Raw genomic sequence first — 23,627 nt, 5'->3', positions numbered from 1 at the left:
GCAATTGCTACAAGTGCGTAGGTTACAATTAAGTGACGCCTGGAATGACTGGGTACGTCCCAGTTGAACTCACAAGCCACCTAATTGGACGCGGCGAGAGCTTAGTGCGCATGCTCTTGGATGTTCCTTTCTTGGATTGGTATATCCAGGGTTTTGGTTTTTCAATTGGTTAATGTCTAGGTGGGCGGGGAATGAGCTGGGAGATTTGAATTTGAAGTCGGTAAATTCCAAAAGCGGCACCAGGAAGTTGCCGAGGAGCGCTGGTACCCTTCGGTTTGTGGAGCTGGTCGTCAGCATGTCCTTTCCTAAGGCGCCCCTGAAACGATTCAATGACCCTTCTGGTGCGTACGGGGGACGGAACTGAGGGACGGGAGTTGCTGTCACGCTCCTTGCCCCTTTCGATTCTATGAGAGCGAAATAGCGGTTTTAGGGCTGAGACGGGGCTCGTTCAATTGACTTCTTGTTTTTGAAACATGTACTATGCATTTACTATATGCCAACCACTATTTAGGATGATACGGATACAGCAGTGACAGAAGCAAAGCCCCTGTCACTTACAGCTTCCATTCAGTTGGAGAATGCAGCCCATAAACGGTGCTGGGTAGACACGAGCAGAGAGCAGGAATGAAGGTGAGGAAGCCCTGTAACTAGTCGATGGTCAGGTGCGAAAGGCCTTGTTGATTAAAAAAAAAGAAACCCTTGAGCGTGCTTTTTGTCTGGATTTGTGGATTTCCTTTTAGATATTACATTCAGGCACGAAAGAAAGAAGGTCGGTAAAGTCAGCTTGTGGTTGTAAAATTATGGCAGTATCGAAATCACTATCAGTGAAGCTATGGCAGCTACTATGGACGGTGCCCCAAGCAGCCTGCTACATCATCACAGAGATTTTTAGGTGTGTTTCCCAACATCCTGGAGAGGTAATCCTAAATAGTATGCGTTATTTTACTGATAAAATGACCAAGACTTAGATTTCCTTAGTGTTACACAACCAAACTGGCAAAACTAATGCATGAAACCGGGCCTTTCTGCAGTCCATCCCATGATCTTAACCGCTACAGGGCGTAAACATGATACCCAGGAAGCCTTGGATGTGGTTAGTAAGACACTCGTTTATTAGAGGCTAACTGTATGCAGGGATTGTGCTAAGGTTTTTACAACTAGATCTGGTTGTGCTTTTTTTTTTTCCCAACAGCCAAATGAGGATGGTACTGATATTGTCCTTATTTTACAGATGAGGAAACGGTTTGTTACTATTGAGTAGCCTGTAAGTGATCAGTAAGTAGCTGATCCATGATTTATCCATCGTAATGTACACATTTAATGGTCTCTTGTTATGTCTTCACTCTCTGTCAGACAACATGGAAATGTTGTTATTCACCGACTTCTTCCAATGACTACACAGTACCTGACACACAGTAATGTCTATTTCAGGACAGACAAACCTGGATTTGAGCCCTAACCTGGCTGATTACCAAACCCCATTCCCTTTGCCACATCCCTAATGTCTTTCTGTGTTTTCTTCACCAACACTGCTAACCTCAACCCTGAGCTAAATACCGGGGACACAGTCGTGATTAAGACAGTCCCTACCTCTCAGCCATTTGTCCAGTGTGGGTGATGAACAAGTACATTGTCTAATGTGGGAAGTGGATAAGTACCCTATTATGAGCCTTTACAAAACCGACAAGGTCTATGATAGGAAAGATACACACACGCTGCTAATGTGGGCCTTCTAGCCTGACTGGAGAATTCAGAGGAAACCGGAAGAGGTGACATCAGACTTAGATCCGAAGGGTAAGTGAGAGTTAGCCAGGCAAAGTGAAAGGTGGACTAGCCATTCAAGGTGGAAAAAACAGAAATTAAAACAGTTCTGGAAGTTTGAAGCATATATTTAATATAAAGCATAAAATGTTTGCATACAAGTATTGGCTGCCTGTGTCAGCTTCCCATTATTGTTGATCAATGTACAGGTTGTTCCAGAAAGCTTGTGGTATCTCCCGAGTTATCACCTTTGGTCTGATGTTCCCTCTCCCCAGATTTCTAACAGACCATATCTACGAAGTAGCACATTTGAGTGTCAGTAGGAAAAGACTTATAGCGTGAAATCACCATGTGCCCAGTCTCACAAAGAGATGCAGCCTGGTTCTTTTTTAAATCTAAGTACCCATAACTCTCAAGTTTGACTCTTCAGTGTTTAGGGAAGGGTTTTAAAATATGGTTTTAATTGTTCTCAGCTTGCATGATTCTGCTTCAGTTAACCACCCACCAGCCCTCCTTTTACTGGCCCTTACCCCCTTTGAGAGTGTACACCCAGTGATGAACTAGAACACTAGAATTCAGCATCACTTTTTTTCCGGGCTGTTCTGCCAAGTCTAGAGCAGTGCTTCTCACACTTTTTCACAAAAGGGTCCCTAAAAACAATAAGCAAAAGATAACCGTCACTTCATCCCTACTTTCCCCCAAGGGGCATTGTCTACAATAGCAGTGGCAGTTTCCTTTGGAGTCTGCTGTTTGCTTTAAAATATGCGTTCCCCACTGAAGTTCCCACCCCTATTCCAAGTGAGTGAAATACCTGCTCTAAGATGTGCCACTTTTAATCTGATTTTAGGGAAACCCCCGTCACCCTGCCATTAACTACATGGGGTTAGCAGTTGTGGGGTGTGAGAGATATGAGCTAGCTAAGGTGGGTGCCTTTTGCTGAGCCTGCCTTTACCTTAGATGATATCCCAGTGAATTTTGCACTTCATTTTAATTCTCTCTCCTGACTGGAAACCCACTGCATTTAGATCTGACAGCTCCTGGGATTGGAATCTTTATGTCAGTATATATAAATGATCATTGTTCCAGGTAGAGGAATGCAAACTTCATTCTGTCCTTGATGTTTTTATGGCCTACTTAGAATTGAAAGCAATTGACTTTAAATGTTTTTGTCCCAGGGTGAGAAATAAATTATGTATTTCTGTGTGGGATATATTTTTGTATTTCTACACAAAACGGAAGCAAAAATACCACAAAACAGTGCTTAAATTTGCTACATGTGAGTCACACTGATATTTTCTATTGTTTCACTGTTTTCATTTTTTTAAGATTTATTTATTTATTTATCTTTAGAGAGGAAGGGAAGGAGGAGAGGAATATCAATGTATGGTTGCCTCTCGAGTGCCCCTTGCTGAGAACTAGCCTGCAACCCAGGCATGTGCCCTGACTGGGAATCAAACTGTGATCCTTTGGTTCGCAGGCCCGCGCTCAATCCACTGAGCTGCACCAGCCAGGGCTGTTTCACTATTTTTTTTAAATGCTGGTGAAGTTATAATAATGAGCCTCTATCCCATTTGAAAAACACTAGGGGACAGTTGGACTTGCCTTGGAATGGTCAAACTCCTTGCTATTCCTATGTATTTGCATGATAGTCTGGACTGAAGTAAATAGCTTTTCAGAGAATAGTATTACTATTGATTCCCAATCAGCTAAAGCTTTATGCCAATGGCATTTTTATTATTGTCAGTCCTGAGAGGCAGATCTTACCTTTGCTATGCATAAGCATTCTGAAATGCCTTCATTTTAGGGCTCCAGTTATTCACATGAGGCTATACAATATAAATTTCTGGAGTGCTGATATATAGTCTATGACTTTATAAATTTTCTGATATATTGGAATTAACCAGGGATGGATCACCACTATAAATTTTCCAGGCTCAGTCTTGAGGGCTAGACACTTTTACTTGCTTCATTTCTAGAATCTGGTGGTGGTTGACCTCAGTGACTCTGAGTAGATCGCAAGCATGTTATTTCTTATAGTCAATTCTTACTAAGAAAGCCCTGTCACTTGTTCTTACAGGATGTGCATCCCAAGACTGACTGCTATTTTGCCCAGTTGCCCATGTTCTTTGACCCAATTGAAATAAAGTGACTTTGGGAAGATGATATTTTTCCTCCTATCAAATGGGTGCTATTCTTACATTTGAAAACACAAGGCATTTATTAATGGCATTTTTGCACTTGTATTACTCCCTTTACTTTGGCATCGTGAGTAACATTAAATGAGATGTGAATGTTTTATGTTTCCTCCAGGTTGTGCGCCATCTCCAGGTGCTTATGACGTGAAAACTTCCGAGGCGTTGAAAGGGCCAGTATCCTTTCAGAAATCACAGCGATTTAAAAAACAGAAAGGTAACGAATCCCAAAATTAAAAAATGGTTATAGGATCTCATAAGTTTGAAAGCTACGAATAACAGTGACACATTTAAAGATTGTATAGTATTTCTAAAAATGTGAAACTACTTCTATATTTAGATTTTCTTATTTGATTGATTTATGAAAGGGTCAAGTACAAAATAATGCTTTGATTATTACACGAGACACTTACATAGATATATGTGTGAACTACATAGATGTAGTTTACCTTTGGGTGTAATTACATTAGCCTTCTGTCAGAGAGCATTGGAAAGCTGGGAAAATGGTACATATGTAGAAAATATTGTGCAACTAATTATTTGTAATCGTAAAGTCAACAGAAGAATAACATTATGTTGATTGACTAATAATTAGAATAAGAGATTTTGAAATCGCATTTTGTCTATGGTTCAATTGTTGCAGAATCTCAACAAAATTTTGCTGTTGACAAGAATGCTACCTTGCCTGCTTCAGCAAGAAAAGTTAAGACTTTGGGATTAAAGGTGAGGAGCTCTTCTGTTCTATCTGGTTTATTAACTATGTCATTGAAATTATTCCTGAAATGTATTGTATTTGACTAGAATGGGTTGAGTGTAGGCATTAAGGTAATAAATAAATGTGTAAATTAATGAAACACTATCTCTAGGACTCTAGTAAGCTTTACACTTCTACCTACACCATTACTTATTGTTGTGCTTAAATGTGCCCCTCATTCAGAATTCCCAAATGGTCTGCACTCAGTCATTCCTATATCTAGATACATTTTATAACACCTAGTAAGCTTGTAAAAATTATGTGATGCTTCGATTTATTAGTTACTATCATTTGAGTTGTTTTTTGTTTTGTTTTGTTTTGGGAGAAGGGGAAGTACTACAAAAGAAAAACAAAAAACATTCTAATGCCTAAAAGATGTTTCCTATTCAGAAACTGCCCAGGAGTGGTGGGAGATTAAATTCGTTTTAGCTTCATGTTATTGCCTGTGCGAGAGCCTACTGTGACTGTTTCATTCATAAAAGCAAGTTGTACTCTCTTAAAGAGATATACAAATTGATATTTTATTGTGAAGAAAGATTCAGAGTTGAGAAGCTAAAGCCATAGGTTGAGCTTAGACTTGTATTTATTTAGTTTTAATTAACATGCCTGTATTTAAAAACTGTTGTTGGCATATTCTGAAATGTTTTCAGAACAGCTTAGGCATGCAGTCCTGCTTTCTCGTCTGTTTTATGAAATCTCAGCACAAAGAGATATTTCTGACGAAAATGTAGAACCTGAATTGAGATGGGCTGTAAGTGGAAAATGCACAGGCAATTTTGAAGAACTGGAAGAATAACAACAAAAATGATCTCACTAATAACTTTATATAATGACATGTTGAAATAATATTTTTGATATTTTGGGATAAGTAAAACATATTATTAGAAATTTTACTTTTGACATAGGGCTACTAGAAAAATTGAAAATAAATATATGGCTTACATTATATTTCTATTGGGCAGCACTGATAGACATTGTTGGAAACTGATATAAATTTCTTGACTTAAATTTCTCGGAGACATAGTTCTGAAATTTTTAATTAATTATAGAGTTCAAAAACTCTCTTAAAAAACAAAAAACAAGTTTCAAGTTTGTACAAAACCCCAAAATAATAGTCCTTTCTTAATAGAAAATGCTATCAGGTGGTAAATTAGTAAACATGAGGCTGGCGTGCCTTCTCCCCACCCCCAACTTAGAAATATATAAAACACATTTTATTTAAGATGTTTATGCATTTTGTTCCATTTTACATGGAAAAGATAGATATTCTGTCTTGGGTCATTGTCTCAGAAATGCTGTTAGACATAAAGGCAATGAGTAGGTTAGAATAGGAGCTGGTACTCTTTCAGTTTTTCTCGATTTCTTTGCATTTTTCCCCCTTTGTGGGTATTTAAGTTTAAGTTGATTTCTCTTTGTGAGGTTCTTTCCTTTCTGAGACAGAGTAATTAAATACTCAAAATGTACTGCTGTTTAACATTCAAAACAGTCACTAGCTTTATTCATAAAGTTCTACATGTTCTTTTCACTGGACCTCCTAGGGAAAAACAAAACTAATCTATTGGGGTGAAAACTTTTAAGCTTGAAATATTTTTAGATCTAAAGAAACTTTACCTTCCCTAACCAGATAAGTCACCTAAAAAATCTTTAATAGACTCAGGGAAATGTTTAACGTAGAAATGAACTGTTGGGAATCCTTCATCCTTTCCGATAACTAAAAATCAAATTCAGCTATGATATTTGTGACACTTAAATTTGACTGTTGCTGTTTTTTGACTTGTAAATAGAAGGAATCTCAAAAGAATGATAAAGACTTGAAGATGTTGGAAAAAGAGGTAAGCAATGCTTTCAACTTATTGCAAAATAAATGTGCTCTCTAATGGAAAGAGAGTTACATAGAGAAGGAAGAGGCAGGGATTCAGTTGCAGGTTCAGGAGTCACACTGGATGGCAAATATACCATCCAAACAAGTGCCCACAGGGAAATCATTCCTTAGCTGGGACAATGTATTTCAGAGCCTGCTTGTCTATGTGGAATGCTGGCAAAGTCAAGCTGGTAGTATATTCAGGGACAGATTCAAGACAACCCACTGGACAAAAGAATGATAACTGAAAATCAGTACATTAGTTTACTACAGTTATGTGTCAGTCAAGTATTTACATTTGCTTTTCCTGTGTGCTGCTACTTCATACATTAAGGCAATGGGAATTACTTATCGTGAAATCCTAGCAAGTTAGCTGGATTGTGATGGAGTTGTGCTAACCTGATGCATCCCTCTGCATCATAGGTATATGCCTCCTTCAAGGATAAAATTATTTGGAGCAGCACTGTCCTGCGTTGTAGCTGCTCACCACACATGACTATTTAAATGAAATGAAATGGCAAACTCAGTTCTTCAGTTGCGCTAGTCACAGTTCAAGTGCTCAATAGCAACCTGTAATGAGAAGCTCGCATACTGGACAGTGCATTTCCGCCATGGCAGAGATTCTGCTGAGCAGAGCTGACCTGCAGAACCCACTGACCCCGCTAAGCAGGACTCAGCTGGTCACTCCCGGCTTTGCTTTTCTGGCAGTTTTTTATTCACGTTTCTTAACTGGCTCTTTCCGGTGGACATATTCTTCTGACGTATAAAACTTTCCATTGGTTGTGGTTGAACATTAGCTCAGGACGAAGAATATGCCAATGTAACTTTGCAAATCTCTGTCCTGGTTGCTCTGATCCTTTTGTATTTATTTTAATAATATTGGCTATCATTTTATTGAGGATACATGCAAGAGATTGATGGGGGGAATCGGTGAATCTCAGTTAGATAGCAGGTAAGTGGCAATGCCAGGATTAGAACTTTTTTTTGCGTTCGCGCATTTGTATCAATTAATCTTTTAGATTTTTGGCAAATGGAGCTCTATTTTACTTAAGCCCCATTGTATTTGTTGTTTTTTAACTTGAATTAATTATCAGTATTTAAAGTTTTGTGCAGCCCCGGCTGGTGTGGCTCAGTGGATTGAGCATGGGCCTGCGAACCAAAGGGTCACTGGCTGAATCCGCAGTCTGGGCACATGCCTGGGTTGCCTGCCAGGTCCCCAGTAGGGGGTGCGTGAGAGTCAACCTCACATTAATGTTTCTCTCCCTCTCTCCCTCCCTTCCCCTCTCTCTGTAGATAAATAAATAAATAAAGTCTTTAAAAAGATTTTGTGCAAAAATAAATTCATATTTCTGATTTCTGTTGCAAAATCAGATCCGACAGCCAGGTTCCCACATTCCCCTCCTGGGTAACCATCTGTGGGGCCGTGTAGGGCTGCCCCTTTAGACCCCCATTTGCTCCTCAGTTCTCACCTGGCTCTTTTTTCTTAATCGGTTATAAACCAATAATATAAGCATAGAGAATCTTATGTTGGGGGAAGTATGAGCTCTCAAAGATCTTAAAGATGAATAAAGAGTTGAATTACACTGGGAGGTTTACAGCAATTAAAATCCTGTGTTCTTAAAATGCTTACAGATTTTTAAGCCGCCTCATAAAGTAAATTACAATTGTTCAAACTAACAGCCAGTGATATTAGAATATCTAAGAGCGTCCTGTCACAATCAGAAGTTTTCCTAGAACTTGAATGTAATCGTCAGTAGTAGCCATTTACGTTGTCACTGTGTCAGTGAATCACTCCCAGGTCACCTTGTCGCCTTCTAGATCCGCGTCCTTGTGCAGGAACGTGGTGCTCAGGACAAGCGGCTCCAGGATCTGGAGGCCGAGCTGGAGAAGATGGAAGCAAAGCTAAGTGCTGTGGTCAGGGAGAAAACCTCTCTCTCTGCAGGTAACGCTTCCCTGGAAAAGCAGCTTACTGAATTGACCAGGACTAACGAGCTGCTGAAATCTAAGGTATTTGAACCATGTGACAATATTTACAATTGAATACATAGTAAACGTGTTTCTTTCTCACATACTAGTGGTTTGGGAATTTTAGACTCTAGTTTTGTCTTTTTTTTCCCCCCCTTTACTAAAAGTACCTTAAATATTATGCTATTTCCAGTAGGAATTATTATCGTATCTTTTTTTATTATGCCTGGCACACAAGAAGCTAGAGAGAACCAACTTAATTTTTGTTTTAATGTCTGACCTTCTTTCAAAGTAACTCTAGTAAATAAGGACATTATTCGGAGTTGCAGAATATACATCTAGAAGTCACTTTAAAGACCTTTCTTTAAAATAAGTAGCAGTATAATAACAGGCTTTCATCTCAAATTCTTTTGGGAATACATAAAGTGCAGCAAGAATAAGTGTGTTCAATACATAAAGTGTGTTCAGTATTAACATACTATTAGTACTTAACATGGTCATTTTGCTTTTTATATAAGCAGAAGGATGCTGTGAATCACTGTTCAGTTTAAGAGACATTATTAGGGCCTGTAATGTGCTGGGCTCTTCGTTTACAGAGGGAGTGAGGGTGCAAAAGAAAGAACCGTGGGGAAGGGAACAGATTCCCGGGCCCCCTCCAGTGAGATCTGATTTAGTTGGCCTGGGATGGACCCTGGAGTCCTCACATATTTCAAAGTAGACTGGGCAATTCAGAATCATTTTGTTACGCGAACGCCCTTTACAAAATCCTCTATAAGAACTTTGTTTTAGAGCTTTGCAATGCATATTCCAGCAGAGGTAAGTGGCCACCTAGGCTGCTAAAATCAACCAGAGCTTCACATGAAGGAACAGGAGTAGTGTAAAACAGTAACCCTGGTACTGGTCAGAGGCGGTTGTTTGCTCTGTCAGAGTATATTGCCAGCATGTAACAGCCCCAATATTGCTAGGATAATCAATATTTAAGTGATTGAATATATGACTTAGCAGAAAATATTTCTCAATGTTTTACATGTTTGTCCTACTTAGTTTTCTGAAGATGGTAACCAGAAGAATCTGAGGATTCTAAGCCTTGAGTTGACGAAACTTAGAAACAAAAGAGAAACTAAGATGAGGGTGAGTGATACCTGTGCTAACGGAGCTGTGTCTGGTCCTTGGGATCTGAACGATTTCTTACTTCCTGCAACGTATTTCTGTCATGTAGAGTATGATGGCTAAGCAACAAGGTGTGGAGGTGAAACTGCAGGTCACTCAGAAGAGTCTCGAAGAGTCTCAGGGGAAAATCGCACAGCTGGAGGGAAAACTGTGAGTGCCTGAAGGGAAGAGAAAGCATTGAGTGTGACCAGTTCGGGATTCACCTCTCTCACCTGCCGTTGTTTTCTGTTAACCTTCCCACAGTACCTACCCCGTTGCCTTCCTCTGATTGCCTTATCTCTTTTCCCACGTGATAGTTCAGACCTATTTATTCCAAAATATTTTAGCCTGAAAAGACATACGTCTGTTATTATTTTTGTACATCTCCTGTATCAGCGATGAGGAAAGGCCTCATAGTCTTTCTGATACTGTAATCACGTGGAAGTGATAAAATGGACCCAAATTGAGAAGCACTGGTGTAGGAGGCCGTGATTAATGCATCATCGTAGCCTTGTTTTCGCTACTGAGCTGTAATTGACATGCAATAAGACACACAGATCACAAGTAGTCCGTCTGATGCCCTTTGAGAGTGGTTTGTACCTAAATCCCCACCACCCGAATACGCTGGAGAGCACTGCCATTCCCCCAGAAAGCTCCTGGGTGCCTGTTCCCGCTCCTCCCGTGCAGTGCCCCCAACCCCACAATCATGTTCTGATCTCAGCATCATGAATTAGTTGGGCCGGGGGGACATTTGTCATAGCATGCATGTGTGTGTGTTATAATTTGCTCCTCTTAATTTCTGAGTGGGATTCCATGTATGAATAAACCTCCACCTGTTTACGGTTCTGCTGTTGATCAATATGTGTTTATTTCTCTTGAGTAAATATATACGAGTAGAGTCCTGGGTCACCGTGCAGTCTACCTATGACGCTTTCGGAAACTTAAAGGAGATGAACCATCTTACACACCCACTTAGCGACGCGCGCGGCAGATTCTCTGGTTCCATGTCCTCACCAACCTCGGGTGTTGTCCATGTGATTTTAGCCCTGCTAGGAGCTGTCTCTCATCATGATTTTACTTCATTGCTATTAAAGTCAATTATATTTTTATTGACTGTATATATCCTTTTGTAAGGTGCCTAGTTAAGCCTTTTGCCCATTTCTTAAATGGAGGTGATTGGAGAAGGGTTAACACATGAGTAATTGTACATAAGGCACTGGAACAAAGGCGTTCTGGCGTACAATATGCTATTTTGTACGAGGGGTAGGTGGGGAAACCAGGAAAGCTATAAAAAAGGTGGAGTGTTGCAGATGGTGACTGTCTTCGTCACAGCCCTCTTATCAGAATGTGTTTGAAAGCTCTCTCACTTAAAAAATTGTCTCCTATTTGCATATATTAAAATGTCAACCTGAGAGATCACATGAATAGTTCAGAGTTTAGACTGAAGAATCAGCCTGCCTCGTATAACAGTGTCTGGTACAGAGTGAGTAAGCATCGTGTGTGAAAATTGTACATAGTAATATATACATCCTTTTTTTCAGTGATTCAATACAGAAGGAAAAGCTGGATGAAAAATCTGATATGGAAAAACTCTTAGAATACATTGAAGAAATAAGGTAATATCAGTAGTAGTTTTAAATTGGTCCTCATTTTGTTGAAGGACGATGACTATATCAACTTCATCTCTTTTCACTTAATTTTCCATATGCTTACATAGATGTGCTCTTCAAAATAATTTGTTTTAATGCAGTTGTGCCTCAGATCAAGCGGAAAAATACAAGCTAGACATCGCCCAGTTAGAAGAAAATTTGAAAGAGAAGAATCATGAAGTTTTAAGTCTGAAGCAGTCTCTTGAGGAAAACACTGTTACCTTGTCTCAACAAGTAAAAGACCTGGATGCTAAATGCCAACTACTTGAGAAAGAAAAAGGTATCCTAGTGTTTATAGTATTATTTTCTGCAGCTAAGTCCTACATACAATATTTAAGAAAAGCACTGCTACGTTTAAACAACAATGTCCTTAATTAAACAACTTATTAAAATAAGCAACTTTTGTTGTTGTGTAAGCAACAACAAAACATCCTGTTCTATGTATGAAACTTTAGTCTGTTATAATGTTTATTTTAACGTGTTGCTTGTCTTGATGTAAATCTATACAATTGGGCAGTATTTGACTTCCGTACTTGTGGCTATTTAAAATTGGGAGATAAATAAAACTAGGTTTGAGGGGTTTATTATATAACATATAGAGCAATGATATAAACTTACAGGGGTTTTTTTTCCTATTAAAAATACTTGATCTCAACATGCTATGTATATATAATGAAATATTATGGGAATCTATAGTGTTCAAAGTTAATACTAGTGTCTGTTTACAACATTGTTTACATTTTCCTTTTCTAGAAGACCTCATTAACAGGGACAGAGAACAGGATGAAAATCTAAATTCTGAAATGCAAAGCTTAAAAGAGAAGTTAATTCTTGAAAAACAAGAACATGAAAAGCTACAACAGAAAGAGTTGCAAACTGACGCACTTCTGCAACAGGAGAAGGTAGTTTACCACAGTGTAAAGTCAAACCGGTGCTCATTTCCTATCGCACATTTCCCGTGGTCAGAGTCAATCCACCGATTATACTTCTAGAGCTTCATCCTGAAGAAATCATCGTGGTTATGCTGCAGATTTAGCTACAAAGGTGTTCACCACACTGTTATTGATAATGCAAAAAAAATTACAAGCAACCAGATGAGGCAAAATAAGAAAATTCTTTAAAAATCATTTCAGCACGTTCTTGTGTTAGGTTACTACCTAGACATTTATAGTTAGGCTGTAAAAAAAGCATCTCATCACACAAAACTGGCCATTTTTCAAATCCAGATTACATAAAAACTACTTTTCATATCAATGAGAAAAAGGATTGTCCACTAGGAAAAAATGGGCAGAAGTAGAAATTCAGAGAGCCCAGAACAGTTAATAGATGGTCTACCTTAGTGTAATTAAAGGAATAAAAATCCTTTTTTTTCCTACATATATGATTGACACAAATTTAAACATTTGCTAAAAAACCCTTGGTGAGAGTTGGGCAATATAATGTGTATATAATATACATATTGTTGGGGAGGCTGCAACAAAAAGAATTAAGTAAATCTATCTATACCAACTTGAAAATACCTCAACAATCATTTTTATGGTTATTTGACTGACCTTTTTATACACGGTATATGTCATTTATCTTATTAAATATTTATAGGTAAATATATAGGAAAGACCATTAGGCATATATGTTTACTAAAGTGGTTATCTCAGGAATGAGGAAGCTAGGATTGAGATGGACGGAGTCAAAGGTAATTTACACTTTATAAATTTTACATTATAATGTGAATTATAATTTCAGAATTTTTCACAGTGGTGATTTACCTATATTTACTGGTATCCATGTAACTTTAAAACATTTTTGTATATTATTGAAATAATAGTTCTTATATAATATACGACTACAGATATAATAAAACTAGTTGTAGACAATGCTTTTATTTTTTACAAAAAGTGTGTTTGTGTATATGTGTTGCATAGAAACAAAGACTAAAATACCATTTATCACACTGTTGACAAGATACAGGATATAATCCCTAACAAAGTAAATATGGTATCTTCATATACGGTTTCAAATTTCCTTGACAATCTTGAATTTGGTATTCTTACATCATTATCTGTACATTTTTCTGTCCTTAATAAAACATCACAAGTTATTAAATTATTTAAAACTCTCAAATAATTTTGGTCATTTTCTCTCGGATAAAGGAATTATCTTCTAGTCTTAAGCAGAAGCTTTGCTGTTTCCAAGAGGAAATAAGGAAAGAACGGAATCTCTTTGAGGAAGAATTAAAGCAAGCTCTGGATGAGCTGGATAACTTACAGCAAAAGGAGGGACAAGCCGAAAAGCTGGTCAAACAACTGGAAGAAGAAGCAAAAGCCAGAGCTGAAGAGTTGGCACTTCTAGAAGAAAAGCTGAAAGGGTTTGTATTAATGGGACCTCATACTTACACATGACTTTGGATTTTTACAAAGTACAGAACAATCCCCCTAATAATTACATTTTGATACTGCTCCCCCCAAAGCAAACATGTATGAGAACCTGTTGTTTTGTTTTATTTTAATCACTAATCACTACAAGAAAACAGAAAAGGAATTAATAAAAGTAGTATTCAGCAAGAGATGCTCACACAGTTCTGAGGTATATTACATGTAGGCTCATGTGTGGGTCACGGTTCCTTGCTAGAAAATTTTTTAGTGATGAAAATTCAAAGATTCAAATAATAAAATTATTAGTGATTTGAACTCAATAATCAAACCAGATATTTTAATTTAAGTAAATATAGCGGAAGACACATAATGTGATGAAAACAGGATGGAGGTGGAATAAAAATAAAGCATCATCTCTTCTACTTTCTACTTCTAATGATACATTTCTTATTTTTTAATGTTTTTCGGTTGTGGTTGTTTTTTCCCATTTTGCTTTTTGATAGTTATTTCTGAAGTGTTTGTGCTCCCACATAAAAAAGTAATTAAAGATATAACTTCCACTATGTAAAATGATGGACATATACACAAAAATGGAAATGTCTCTATGCAAAATAATCCACAACATAAGTTGTTGAATCTTTGAATAACAATTTTTGTGGGTTATTGACATAATAAAATAAATCTACATAATCCTATGACTCATTTCAAAAGGACTTTTGAAACAAAGTGTCCCTAACTGTACTTAGTATTTCTTAAAGGTCTATGTGCAGAGAATTAAATTTTATTCATTCCAAATGCTTTTTAACCAGTAATTCTTCACATTCTTTAGTCTCAGCTATTGCTGTTAAGATTCTACTTGAGTCTTTTTATCCTACTTCCAAAAAAAAGTGTTTAAACTAACTACATCAATACATGTGATATGAAAAGATAAATTTAGAGATAAGTAAATGAGGATGAAAACAGAAGTAGAATTGGAACAGGAAAGAGGAGATGAAGCCCACGTACCAAACATGCTGTGGGAGGTAGGCCATGAATTTAGGTCGAAGCTATCCAGTAGCTAACGCAAACATCCCCCGTGTCAGAGGTAAGTACTAATCTCTTTCTTAGGGCAATGATTGGTAGTTAGCAGTTTGTCTTGTGATTGTCTATTTCTTAGGAAAGAAGCGGAACTCGAGACAAGCGATGCCGCTCACTCTCAGGCCGCCCTGCTGTTGCAGGAGAGGTGTAACAGTGCCGAGCAAAGCCTTGGAGACGTCACTGCTCAGTTTGAAAGGTACTGTTGCTGGGAGCCTGCGCTCTTAACAAAACGAGAGCACGGAGGGGTGTTTATCTAGGGAAAAAACTGTCAACAACAAAATCACACAAATAAAGTTATTGGTATCACTTTCATTTCACAGTGACCGGCCATAAATGGGCATTTAGTGTGACATGGTAGTCTTACTATATACAGTAATTTCCCTCTGATTTTAATGTGGTTAACTTGTAGATTTTTATGTAAACACTTTTGCATCTCATTGAAGAACTTCTTTCTATCCCAAGAACATAAAGATAGTTACCTATTTTTCTTCGAAAGTCTCTGTTTCACTTTTCACTTTTTCACCCAGAACTGATTTCTGTGTGTGCAGTGATACAGGGTCAAATTTATTTTTGTTTTTTCCATCTGGATCATGACTGGCCCGGTGCCCAGTCATCGACTAGTACTTTCTTTCCCAGTCATCTGCTCCTTCATGTGATGTGTTACATATAACATGTATACATGCGCATACAGATCACATTCTAATGACAATTTTGATGTCAGTGCAGAAATATAAATTGTATACATTTTATGTTTAGTAACTTTTGGTGCTGTTCCCAATGCTGTACTGGGATTTTCCTTCTTGCTCCTGTGAAAAATAGTGCCTTCAGAGGTGCTTAGCCATTCTGTGGCTTCACTCTCCGTCAGCGTGCTGATACCATTTAATGTTTCTTCAAACCACGCGTCCCCATTCAGCTCTGTGCCCGTATATGTAGCTGCTTACGTGACATCTCCAAGTAGATACCTCACTAGTCTCTAATAGCAACTGAAACAACTCTTGATCTTCCTTGTATCTCTTTCTACCCATAGTCTCTCTTCTGTATCTTAGTTGGTGGCATCCTCCGAGCTTCTCATTCCATAAATCTCAGTGTCATCTTGGATCCTTTCCTCTCCCTTTCTCCTAATATCTACTTCCGGAATTTTAAAACTCTGCCTTCAAAATAGATCTCACATCTTTCTGTTGCCAGCACCTAAGTCCAAGCCTTCTTTCTCACTCACCTGGACTGATCATTGTCTTTTAGGTAACTTTCCAGGGTTGCAGTACTGCACCTTCCCCAGTCCCTTCTCCTCCTGTCTCCAGAGTGATGCACACACTTCCTTAGAGAGCTCAGGGACCCTCGTGGGGAGTTGCAGTAAGGAGTGACCGCAGCCCTGTCTAGCTTCTGCTCTTGCCTGTCTTATTTATTGGGCTCTAGTTTCATCCTTTTTCTCTTTTTTTTTGTTTTACTTTTTTGTTTTCAAATATGGGACGCTTCGTGAATTTGCATATTATCCTTGCACAAGAGCCATGCTCACCTTCTCTGCCTTGTTCCAGTAGCAGTATATGTGCAGCCAAAGCGAGCGCTCCAGTCTCGTGGTCTGCAGCACTATGTCCTGCCTGCCTCTGAGCATCTTTTCCCTGTGAAGTATTTTCCCCCGACTGCCTCACTAAACCTCCTTTCTCCACCACGGCTCAGCTTAGATCTAAATTCCTCAGAAAGGCCTTTTCTGGATCACCAACCAAAATGTAGGGTCCCCTTATCAGGAGCTGTAGCTTAAGGAGCTGTGTAGTTTTTTCTTCATAACACTTACCATGAATTTAATTATCACTTTTTTTTTTCCCCCAAAATCCCAGGGAGGCATTTTCCTATCTTCCTTACAACACCATAAACTCTGACAGAAAGTCCAGGGATTGTAGAATTTTGATTTTAGGGTAATTTTTATGTTTCATAGTTGGTTTTTTTTATGTCTGTATGCATACTTCCTACACGTAGTAGACAGTTGATTTTTTTTTTAATGAGCAGCACATGCCATATAAGCTCATAAGTACTAACCTCAGAACACTTAATTCTTACTTGTGTCAATGCATAGATACTAAGGTTTTGTTTGTTTTCCCTAAAATTTTATGAAGTATAAATTCATCGGTTATATATTTGCCATGTATACAGTACTTAGAAAAATCTTGACTTACTTTTCTTATTAATAAGCTATAAAGCATTAACAGCTAGTGAGATAGAAGATCTTAAGCGGGAGAACTCATCACTTAAGGAAAAAGTGGCCACGGCCGAGAAAAGTGCGGAGGATGTTCAGCATCAGATACTGGCAACTGAGAACTCAAATCAGGAATATGCAAGGTATGTCGGAGAAAGAAAGCCCCCCACCCTGAGGCCCTCCAACCACTGAGATACTTCAACGTTGTTGAAAGCGACCGACCTATTAAGTGCTGCAGGGAATTATAGTGGGTTTCACGGCTTGCTGTGCGTGATCTCAAATGGCAGTTAGCCCTGACTGACGTGGCTCAGTTGCCAGGACATTGTCCTGCAAAGCAAAAGATTGTCTGTTCGATCCCCAGTCTGGGCACATGCGTGGGTTGCGGGTTTGGTTCCTGGTCAGGGCACATGGGAGAGGCAACCCATCAATGTCTCTCTCTCACATTGATGTTTCTCTCCCTCTTTCTTCCTCCCTTCCCCTCTCTCTAAAAATAAGTAAAACCTAAAGAATTTACTCAGTTCAAGAGATAAAATTATGGAAGAGGTCCTTAAGCTTAAAAAACAAGTAAAGAAAAAGTAACTAAAGTGGCTATAAAATGTTCAGAGACTCTTCTTTCTCAAACCCAAGGATGCTTTTAGATGTTCAGACCAGATCAGCACTTAAAGAAGCAGAAATGAAAGAAATCACAGTTTCTTCTTTTCAAAAAATCACTGATTTGGAGAACCAACTGAAGCAACAGCGGGAAGACTTTAAGAAGCAGCTGGAAGCAGCGGCAGCAAGGTAATCCAGTTTCAGAACCCGGGTGCCAGGCACCTCAGTTCTTCTGTCTGTGACACTGCGTCTTTAATTTTCCTTCGCAGGCAGGCCGGAGAAGAAAGTACAGTGGCAGAATTAACTGAGGAAATGAATAAGTGGCGCCTCCTCTATGAAGAACTATATAATAAAACAAAGCCTTTTCAGGTTTGTCCATTAGGACTGAACTTCCCTGTGTTTGTTTCAGCAATTCACTCTGTTCTCTGCCACAGCCACGGCAGCGATGCGGTTTTTCTGAAGGACCATTTGCTGTGCCTTTAGTGCCAACTTAACTTGCTCTTAAAGAAGGCTGATAAGTTTTATTAAATTATTATGCATACATTTAAAGATTTTTTAAAGATTCTATTTATTTACCTTTAGAGGGGAAGAGAAGGAGAGAGGGAGAGAAATATCAATGTATGGTTACCTCTCGTGCGTCCCCTGCTGGGAACTGGCCTGCAGCCCAGGCAGGTGCCCTGACTGGTAATCAGACTGTGGCTGTTTGGTTCTCAGGCCCGAGCTCAATCCACTGAGCTACACCAGCCAGGGCCATACATTTTTAATATAGCCTTTATAAGTTATAAAAATACCTCCCAGTAAGAGGCTTAAAGTTAATAGCTTAAAAGGCTCTTTTGATCATTAGTCTATGTAACTGTGTGATAATTATTGTGTTGTGATCTTTCTCAGTACATCTCAAGTTAATACACTGATCTTTAAAAAGAAAAAGAATAAATGTTGATTTTGGCACTTAAGCAGATGATAAGTACGGGTTATAATGTGATCCAGTTGATGCAAGTTAGGCTGGCCAGCTGGACTGCTTGTTTCTTTTCCTGACCTTTCAAATGCAAAATACAGTTTTTAAAAAAGGAATCTCAGAGAATTTATGGAGAGACCTGAGAATATGTCAACAAAATCTGGTTTGGTTCATGTTTTAAGTTTTCTTTTACCTGTATTTTCTGTATAGTTGATACAGACAAGTAAGATTTAACAGTTTCAAATTTACATTAAAAACCTCCTTTCCAGCTACAACTGGACGCATTCGAAGCAGAGAAACAGGCCTTGCTGAGTGAACACGGGGCCGCCCAGGAACAGCTGAACAGACTCAGGGACTCATATGCCAGATTGTTGGGTCATCAGAATCTAAAGCAAAAAATCAAGCATGTTGTGAAGTTGAAAGATGAAAACAGCCAACTCAAATCGGTTTGTAAAATACCATCTAGTCCTATTGCCTATGGTGGTGTTTTTAATCCTCTTTATAACACTTAAGTAAAATGAAGGAGTTTGGTATCAGAAAAATAGTGATAGTTTATAGAGGCAAATCCACTTGAGAATTAAGGATTTATTTCAGAATATTGACCAGATGGATGTTAGTGTTCTCAGGTCTTCTAACTACTTCCTTAGTATATTGAAAATTACTAGAATGATTGGAAGAATTCATAAAGCTGTATACATCTATTACTGTTTGTAAAGTAGCAAAATCCTTGAAATAAATACTACCCTGTAATGATAAGCAGTATTCAAAAATAAGCATTTAAGTTTTCTTTAACAGCTTTATAATTCATGTGCCCGAAAATGTACAATTTGATGGCTTTTAGTATACTTACAAACAAGTGCATTTAGGACATTTTTGTCACCTCAGAATGAAACCCCTTACTCTTTCTTCAGCTATTATCTCCCTATCTTCTCATCCATTCCTCCCACCGCTAACCTACTTTCTGCCTTTATAAATTTCCCTGTTCTGGAGATTTTTTCTTTTTGGAACCAAATAGCACGTGGTCTTCTGTAACCGTCTGTTTTTAGTCGGCATCGTGTTTTCAGGGTTCACCTGCGTAGCGTGCATCCGTTCTTTCATAATATCCTCTTTGGGGGCCATGTCACATTTCATCCATTCATTTCTTAGTTGGTGGACATTCCGGTTGCTTTCACCTTTGCGCTGTTATAAACAGAGCTGCTATAAACACTCATGTCTGAGTTTTTGCGTGGACCCGGATTTTTGTTGCTCTTAGGTTTTACCTAGGAGTGAAATTGTTGGGTCACATGGTAACTGTTTAATCCCTTGAGGAACTGTCTGGCTGGTTTCCAAAGCATTACACCGTTCCGCATTCCAGCAGCAACACAGGAAGGTTCCGGTTTCTTTCCATTAACACTTGTGATTACCTGACTTTGACGCAGATCCCGGCTCCTGGGGTCCACAGTGTTATGGAGGAGACGAGACAAATTCACACGGACTACTGAGTCCTGTGGAGGAAAAGGGATGGGGCGAGTTCTCTCTCAAGGGGAGAGCGCCTTGACCCTTGCCTTGACACACTTTATTGGGTTCAATTTGCACAAGAATACAAGGTGTATATGGAAAGCTCATCAGTCATTGTCAGGAAGAAATTATTAAATAACAGATAACATTCAAAGAACCCTGAGGGCTTATTCTGAGTCAGGGTCAGATAGTTAAAGGGCCATAAAATTTGGGGGAACAAAGTCACTTCATGATTGGACCCTTATCATTTACATTGAGGGTATTAGCAAAGCAGGTTTCACAGGATTTTATGCATTCTTTCTCAGGCCTGATCACCCCAGGGAACCCACCATTTCCAGAACAGGGTCGCAACCACCTGCTGCATTGTTTCAGGCTTAAGTCAGGCAGGGGAAGTAAGGCAGCCAAGAGATTAGGAGACATCTTGCAGACTGGAGGAGGATTTAGGCTATGTCAAAGCTGAGGGGTGAGGGTCCATCACCTCCTTTTTCTGTAGTCCCCCAAGTCCTTCCCTGGGGGCCCCTTCGAGATCATTACCTGTCTTAGGTCATCCCTCCTTTGAGGAATCTTACCCATCATTGGCTAACCAGTCATCCACCCCCAGGGCAAGCAGGGTGAAGAGAAAGGGGACAGAGGTGGTGTCCCTACAAGGAAGATAAAGTTTGTCTCCTAAGTAGCTTATGGTCCCAAGGTCCTTTACTCAGCCTTACCCACGGGAATTACAGCTCCTAAAACCAGGCAGACAGTTCCAAACAGACTTTTTGATGCCCAGCATCCTAGTGCGTGTAAAGTAAGACCACGTTGTGGTTTTGACTTGCATCTCTCTGATGCAAGGTATCTGAGGGCAAGATGAGAAATGCTGATGTCCTGATGGGGGAGCTGGGGGAAGCGGGAAGCCCGGTTCTCGGCTGCAGCAGTCTGGTGTGGGGATCTCACCTTCCTACGCTGTGAGGGGAGGGAACAGACTTGTTCAAATACCACAGACCCTCGCCTTTGGACCACATTTTGTAGATTTGCTTGAATGGATGTTTCTTCCTTGGCTGTTTTGCCTTAGGACCACTCTCAGAAGCTTTAGCTGGTTGCCTTTTTCTAATTTTTAGTTTCACTAGGAAGCAGGTCAGCAGAGCCCAAGTGCTTTCATACTGGAAGTTGACCTTGGCATTTAACTGAGAGATAAACTTTTATCGGAAACATATCTTTGTACCTGTAGAGCAGCAAGATTTAAGTGATTTGTTATCTCCTTTGTCATTTTGTAATTCAAAGTCTTAAAGCCTCCACCTAGTGGTGATTTTTGCCATTTGGTTTGATATCTTAGCAACTTTGGAATTTGTCCATGACATTGGTTGTTACACTTTTCACTGTCGTGATCTTAAGTAATTGTTTATTGTCTGTATTTTTTTTTTTACATAGGAGGTGTGGAAACTCCGCTCTCAGCTTTCTAAAATAAAGCAAAATGAGAGAAAACTTCAGGGGGAATTGAATAAAGTTCTGGGTATCAAACACTTTGATCCTTCAAAGGCTTTTCTTCATGAAAGTAAAGAAAATTTTGCTCCCAAAACCCCACTAAGAGAAGGTAAGAAAAGAATGTACAGAAGCATCACCTTCCTTTGGGAGCTTTTAGCAAGTTGTCCATTTTCATGAACTGAAAATTTGTCGACAGTTTCTGCTGTATAAGAAATGCCTTCTGAGGTTTTTCTGTAAAATGCCTTTTCTCTCCTATTTCCGCACTATTTCCCGCATGTCCAGCTCCCACCTGTCCTTCAAGCCCAGTGCAAACTCCCTCCTCCTCGAAGCCTCATCTGACTTTTTTGCTTCTACCCACCCGTCACCAGAACTGTTCCCTCTGACACACCCTTAGCATTTTAACCTAAAGGTCTAGTTTGTAGTTTGGGGAAAGTAGGTGTTGTGTCTCTTTTTCCTGAATCCTTGAAAATAAATCAAAATAGATCAAAAAAAGTAAGTGAAGAAATAGAAATAAAATTATGCTGTAGAATGCAAGCATTGCTTCTTCTGCCTCACAGAAGAATCTAGATGCTTTACTTCTAGATTATACTGATGATGGATTGGTTTTGACTTACAGTACTAACTGCTCCTTTTAATTATCCCTCCAGGCAATACCAACTGCTGTTGAGCCCCCATCGAGTTTCAGGAATCATTCAAGCAAACATCTGAAAAACCAGTTGAAGATTATTTTATTTTTATTCTTTGTTATTCTTTATTTTTATTTCATTGTTAGTATTGCTGTTGTTACTGTTGCGTTTGTGACGAATACTCTGAAATGTATTTAATATTAACTTCCTATTTTTAGTTCTCCGAAAGCAAGCTCAACATTTTTGCCAATCTGTCATCTGACACTGTGTTCTGTTGTCAGTGCCTCCTCCCTGAGGCTCATTTCCGGCACATCATTCTAAACCTTGTACTCGGCTTTCCAGTCTTACAGTTCGTCCCATCAGTCAGCATTCCTTTAAAAATCGCTGTTATATTACTACCCTCCTCTTCTGAAACCTTAGGTGGTTTCAGGATTCTGATCCCCAGGTTTTTGGTTTGATCCTGGACGGCTTTTCTAATCCAAACCTCATAAGCTAGGACAAAGCACCTTGGCCTGTTCTTGCCTCTGCTTTGATTCTCCTAATAATGTTCCTCCCATTTTACCCACCAAAGACTCATCCAGTTCCAGTAGGAACTAAGGGCTTGCTTAATTGCATAGTAATCTCTTTATCTCTTATCAGAGTCACTAGCAGGTCAAGAATTTGCAGATTCCTAGACTCTTTCCCAGTCCTACTAAATGAAAATCTGAGGGTTTTTTTCCTGAAAATCTGCACTTTAAACAAACTCTGCAGTTAATTCTTAGATACATCAAAAATCTGAGAACTACTGCTCTTAGCTACTCTTGAAAGAATTTTTTATACCACTTGGCAGCAGCCTGACTAGTGGGTATCTGATTAGTATTTCCGTAATGTGAAATAAAAATCACACATTAAGTCATTAATTAACCCAGTCATTCAACTTATATTATATGAAGTTACATTAATGCATGAATGAAAGGTGTTTATGATCTGTGCCCCCTCCCTTTCTTGTCACTAGAATTACAAGTGGCAGTAGACTGTTTAGAGAGTGGTAATTATCTACAATTTCTGAGTTACAGTTAGTGTATTATAAAACACATTTTAAAAATACTTCTCTCTTGATGTACTAACAGACGTATTACAATCAATAGCTTTCCATAATAAATTATTGTATTGTGTCTTAATACAGAGTCGAATTTTTAAATATCATTATTTGAATTAAGTTCAGAGGAAATGTAGAAATTAGGAAATTTGTATAATAAAGGTAAACAGTTCAAGACCTCTGCTTCTATTCCAGATGTAGTAATAGGTATCAGATTTACTGATCCTCACCCTACCCTCCACAAACACAACCCGCCCTAAAACTATCAAAAACTAGACAAGACATACAAAATAATGACTTTCAAGATGCTAGACATGAGGTGGCAAAAGACAGCAATTCCTGAGATGGGAAAAGTCAAGGTGAGCCCTACAATCACCCCGTTTACAGCCTTGAGAGCCTTTTCAAGTGAGGTGGGGAAGAGGGACCCCGGCAGAGCCCAGGGCACCCCCTG

The 23,627-nt window shown here is 39.0% G+C and overlaps 1 protein-coding gene and 1 non-coding gene across 3 annotated transcripts; one reads left to right on the top strand and one right to left on the bottom strand.

The window, feature by feature from the left end:
• Positions 1-26: 26 nt before the first annotated feature.
• On the top strand, positions 27-23,222 carry HMMR (hyaluronan mediated motility receptor). Of its 2 annotated transcripts, XM_037167956.2 has the most exons (18): positions 27-341; positions 4,072-4,170; positions 4,597-4,676; positions 6,492-6,539; positions 8,387-8,575; positions 9,578-9,664; positions 9,753-9,853; positions 11,224-11,298; positions 11,433-11,611; positions 12,085-12,233; positions 13,482-13,696; positions 14,860-14,976; positions 16,965-17,111; positions 17,596-17,748; positions 17,829-17,928; positions 18,784-18,960; positions 21,419-21,581; positions 22,120-23,222. In XM_037167956.2, exons 1-18 carry the CDS (start codon positions 173-175, stop codon positions 22,137-22,139), a joined length of 2,268 nt encoding a protein of 755 aa, XP_037023851.2. In that variant the 5' UTR covers positions 27-172; the 3' UTR covers positions 22,140-23,222. The 2 variants fall into 2 exon arrangements, with proteins under 2 accessions (XP_037023851.2, XP_053521896.1); XM_053665921.1 differs by lacking the exons at positions 27-341; positions 4,072-4,170; positions 4,597-4,676; positions 6,492-6,539 and adding an exon at positions 6,735-7,520.
• LOC119065817 (U6 spliceosomal RNA) lies at positions 16,236-16,342 on the bottom strand. The gene has a single exon (XR_005085656.2). It is a non-coding gene; the product is annotated as a U6 spliceosomal RNA (small nuclear RNA).
• Positions 23,223-23,627: the final 405 nt, after the last annotated feature.

The sequence above is a fragment of the Artibeus jamaicensis genome, unplaced genomic scaffold, assembly GCF_021234435.1.
Source record: "Artibeus jamaicensis isolate MK-2021 breed Jamaican fruit bat unplaced genomic scaffold, CSHL_Jam_final contig_432, whole genome shotgun sequence".
In the NCBI taxonomy this organism is placed as follows: Eukaryota; Metazoa; Chordata; class Mammalia; order Chiroptera; family Phyllostomidae; genus Artibeus; species Artibeus jamaicensis.
Note: the sequence above shows the minus strand (reverse complement) of the source record. Positions and strands in the feature narration are given on the sequence as shown.

What these genes read in the sequence shown, in the direction of transcription:
- HMMR (XM_037167956.2), top strand. Translation starts at nt 173, where the DNA reads ATGTCTAGGTGGGCGGGGAATGAGCTGGGAGATTTGAATTTGAAGTCG. An exon ending in TGAAGATGTTGGAAAAAGAG is followed by an intron (nt 6,540 to 8,386) that starts GTAAGCAATGCT and finishes GTCGCCTTCTAG; the next exon opens with ATCCGCGTCCTTGTGCAGGA. An exon ending in GCACAGCTGGAGGGAAAACT is followed by an intron (nt 9,854 to 11,223) that starts GTGAGTGCCTGA and finishes CCTTTTTTTCAG; the next exon opens with TGATTCAATACAGAAGGAAA.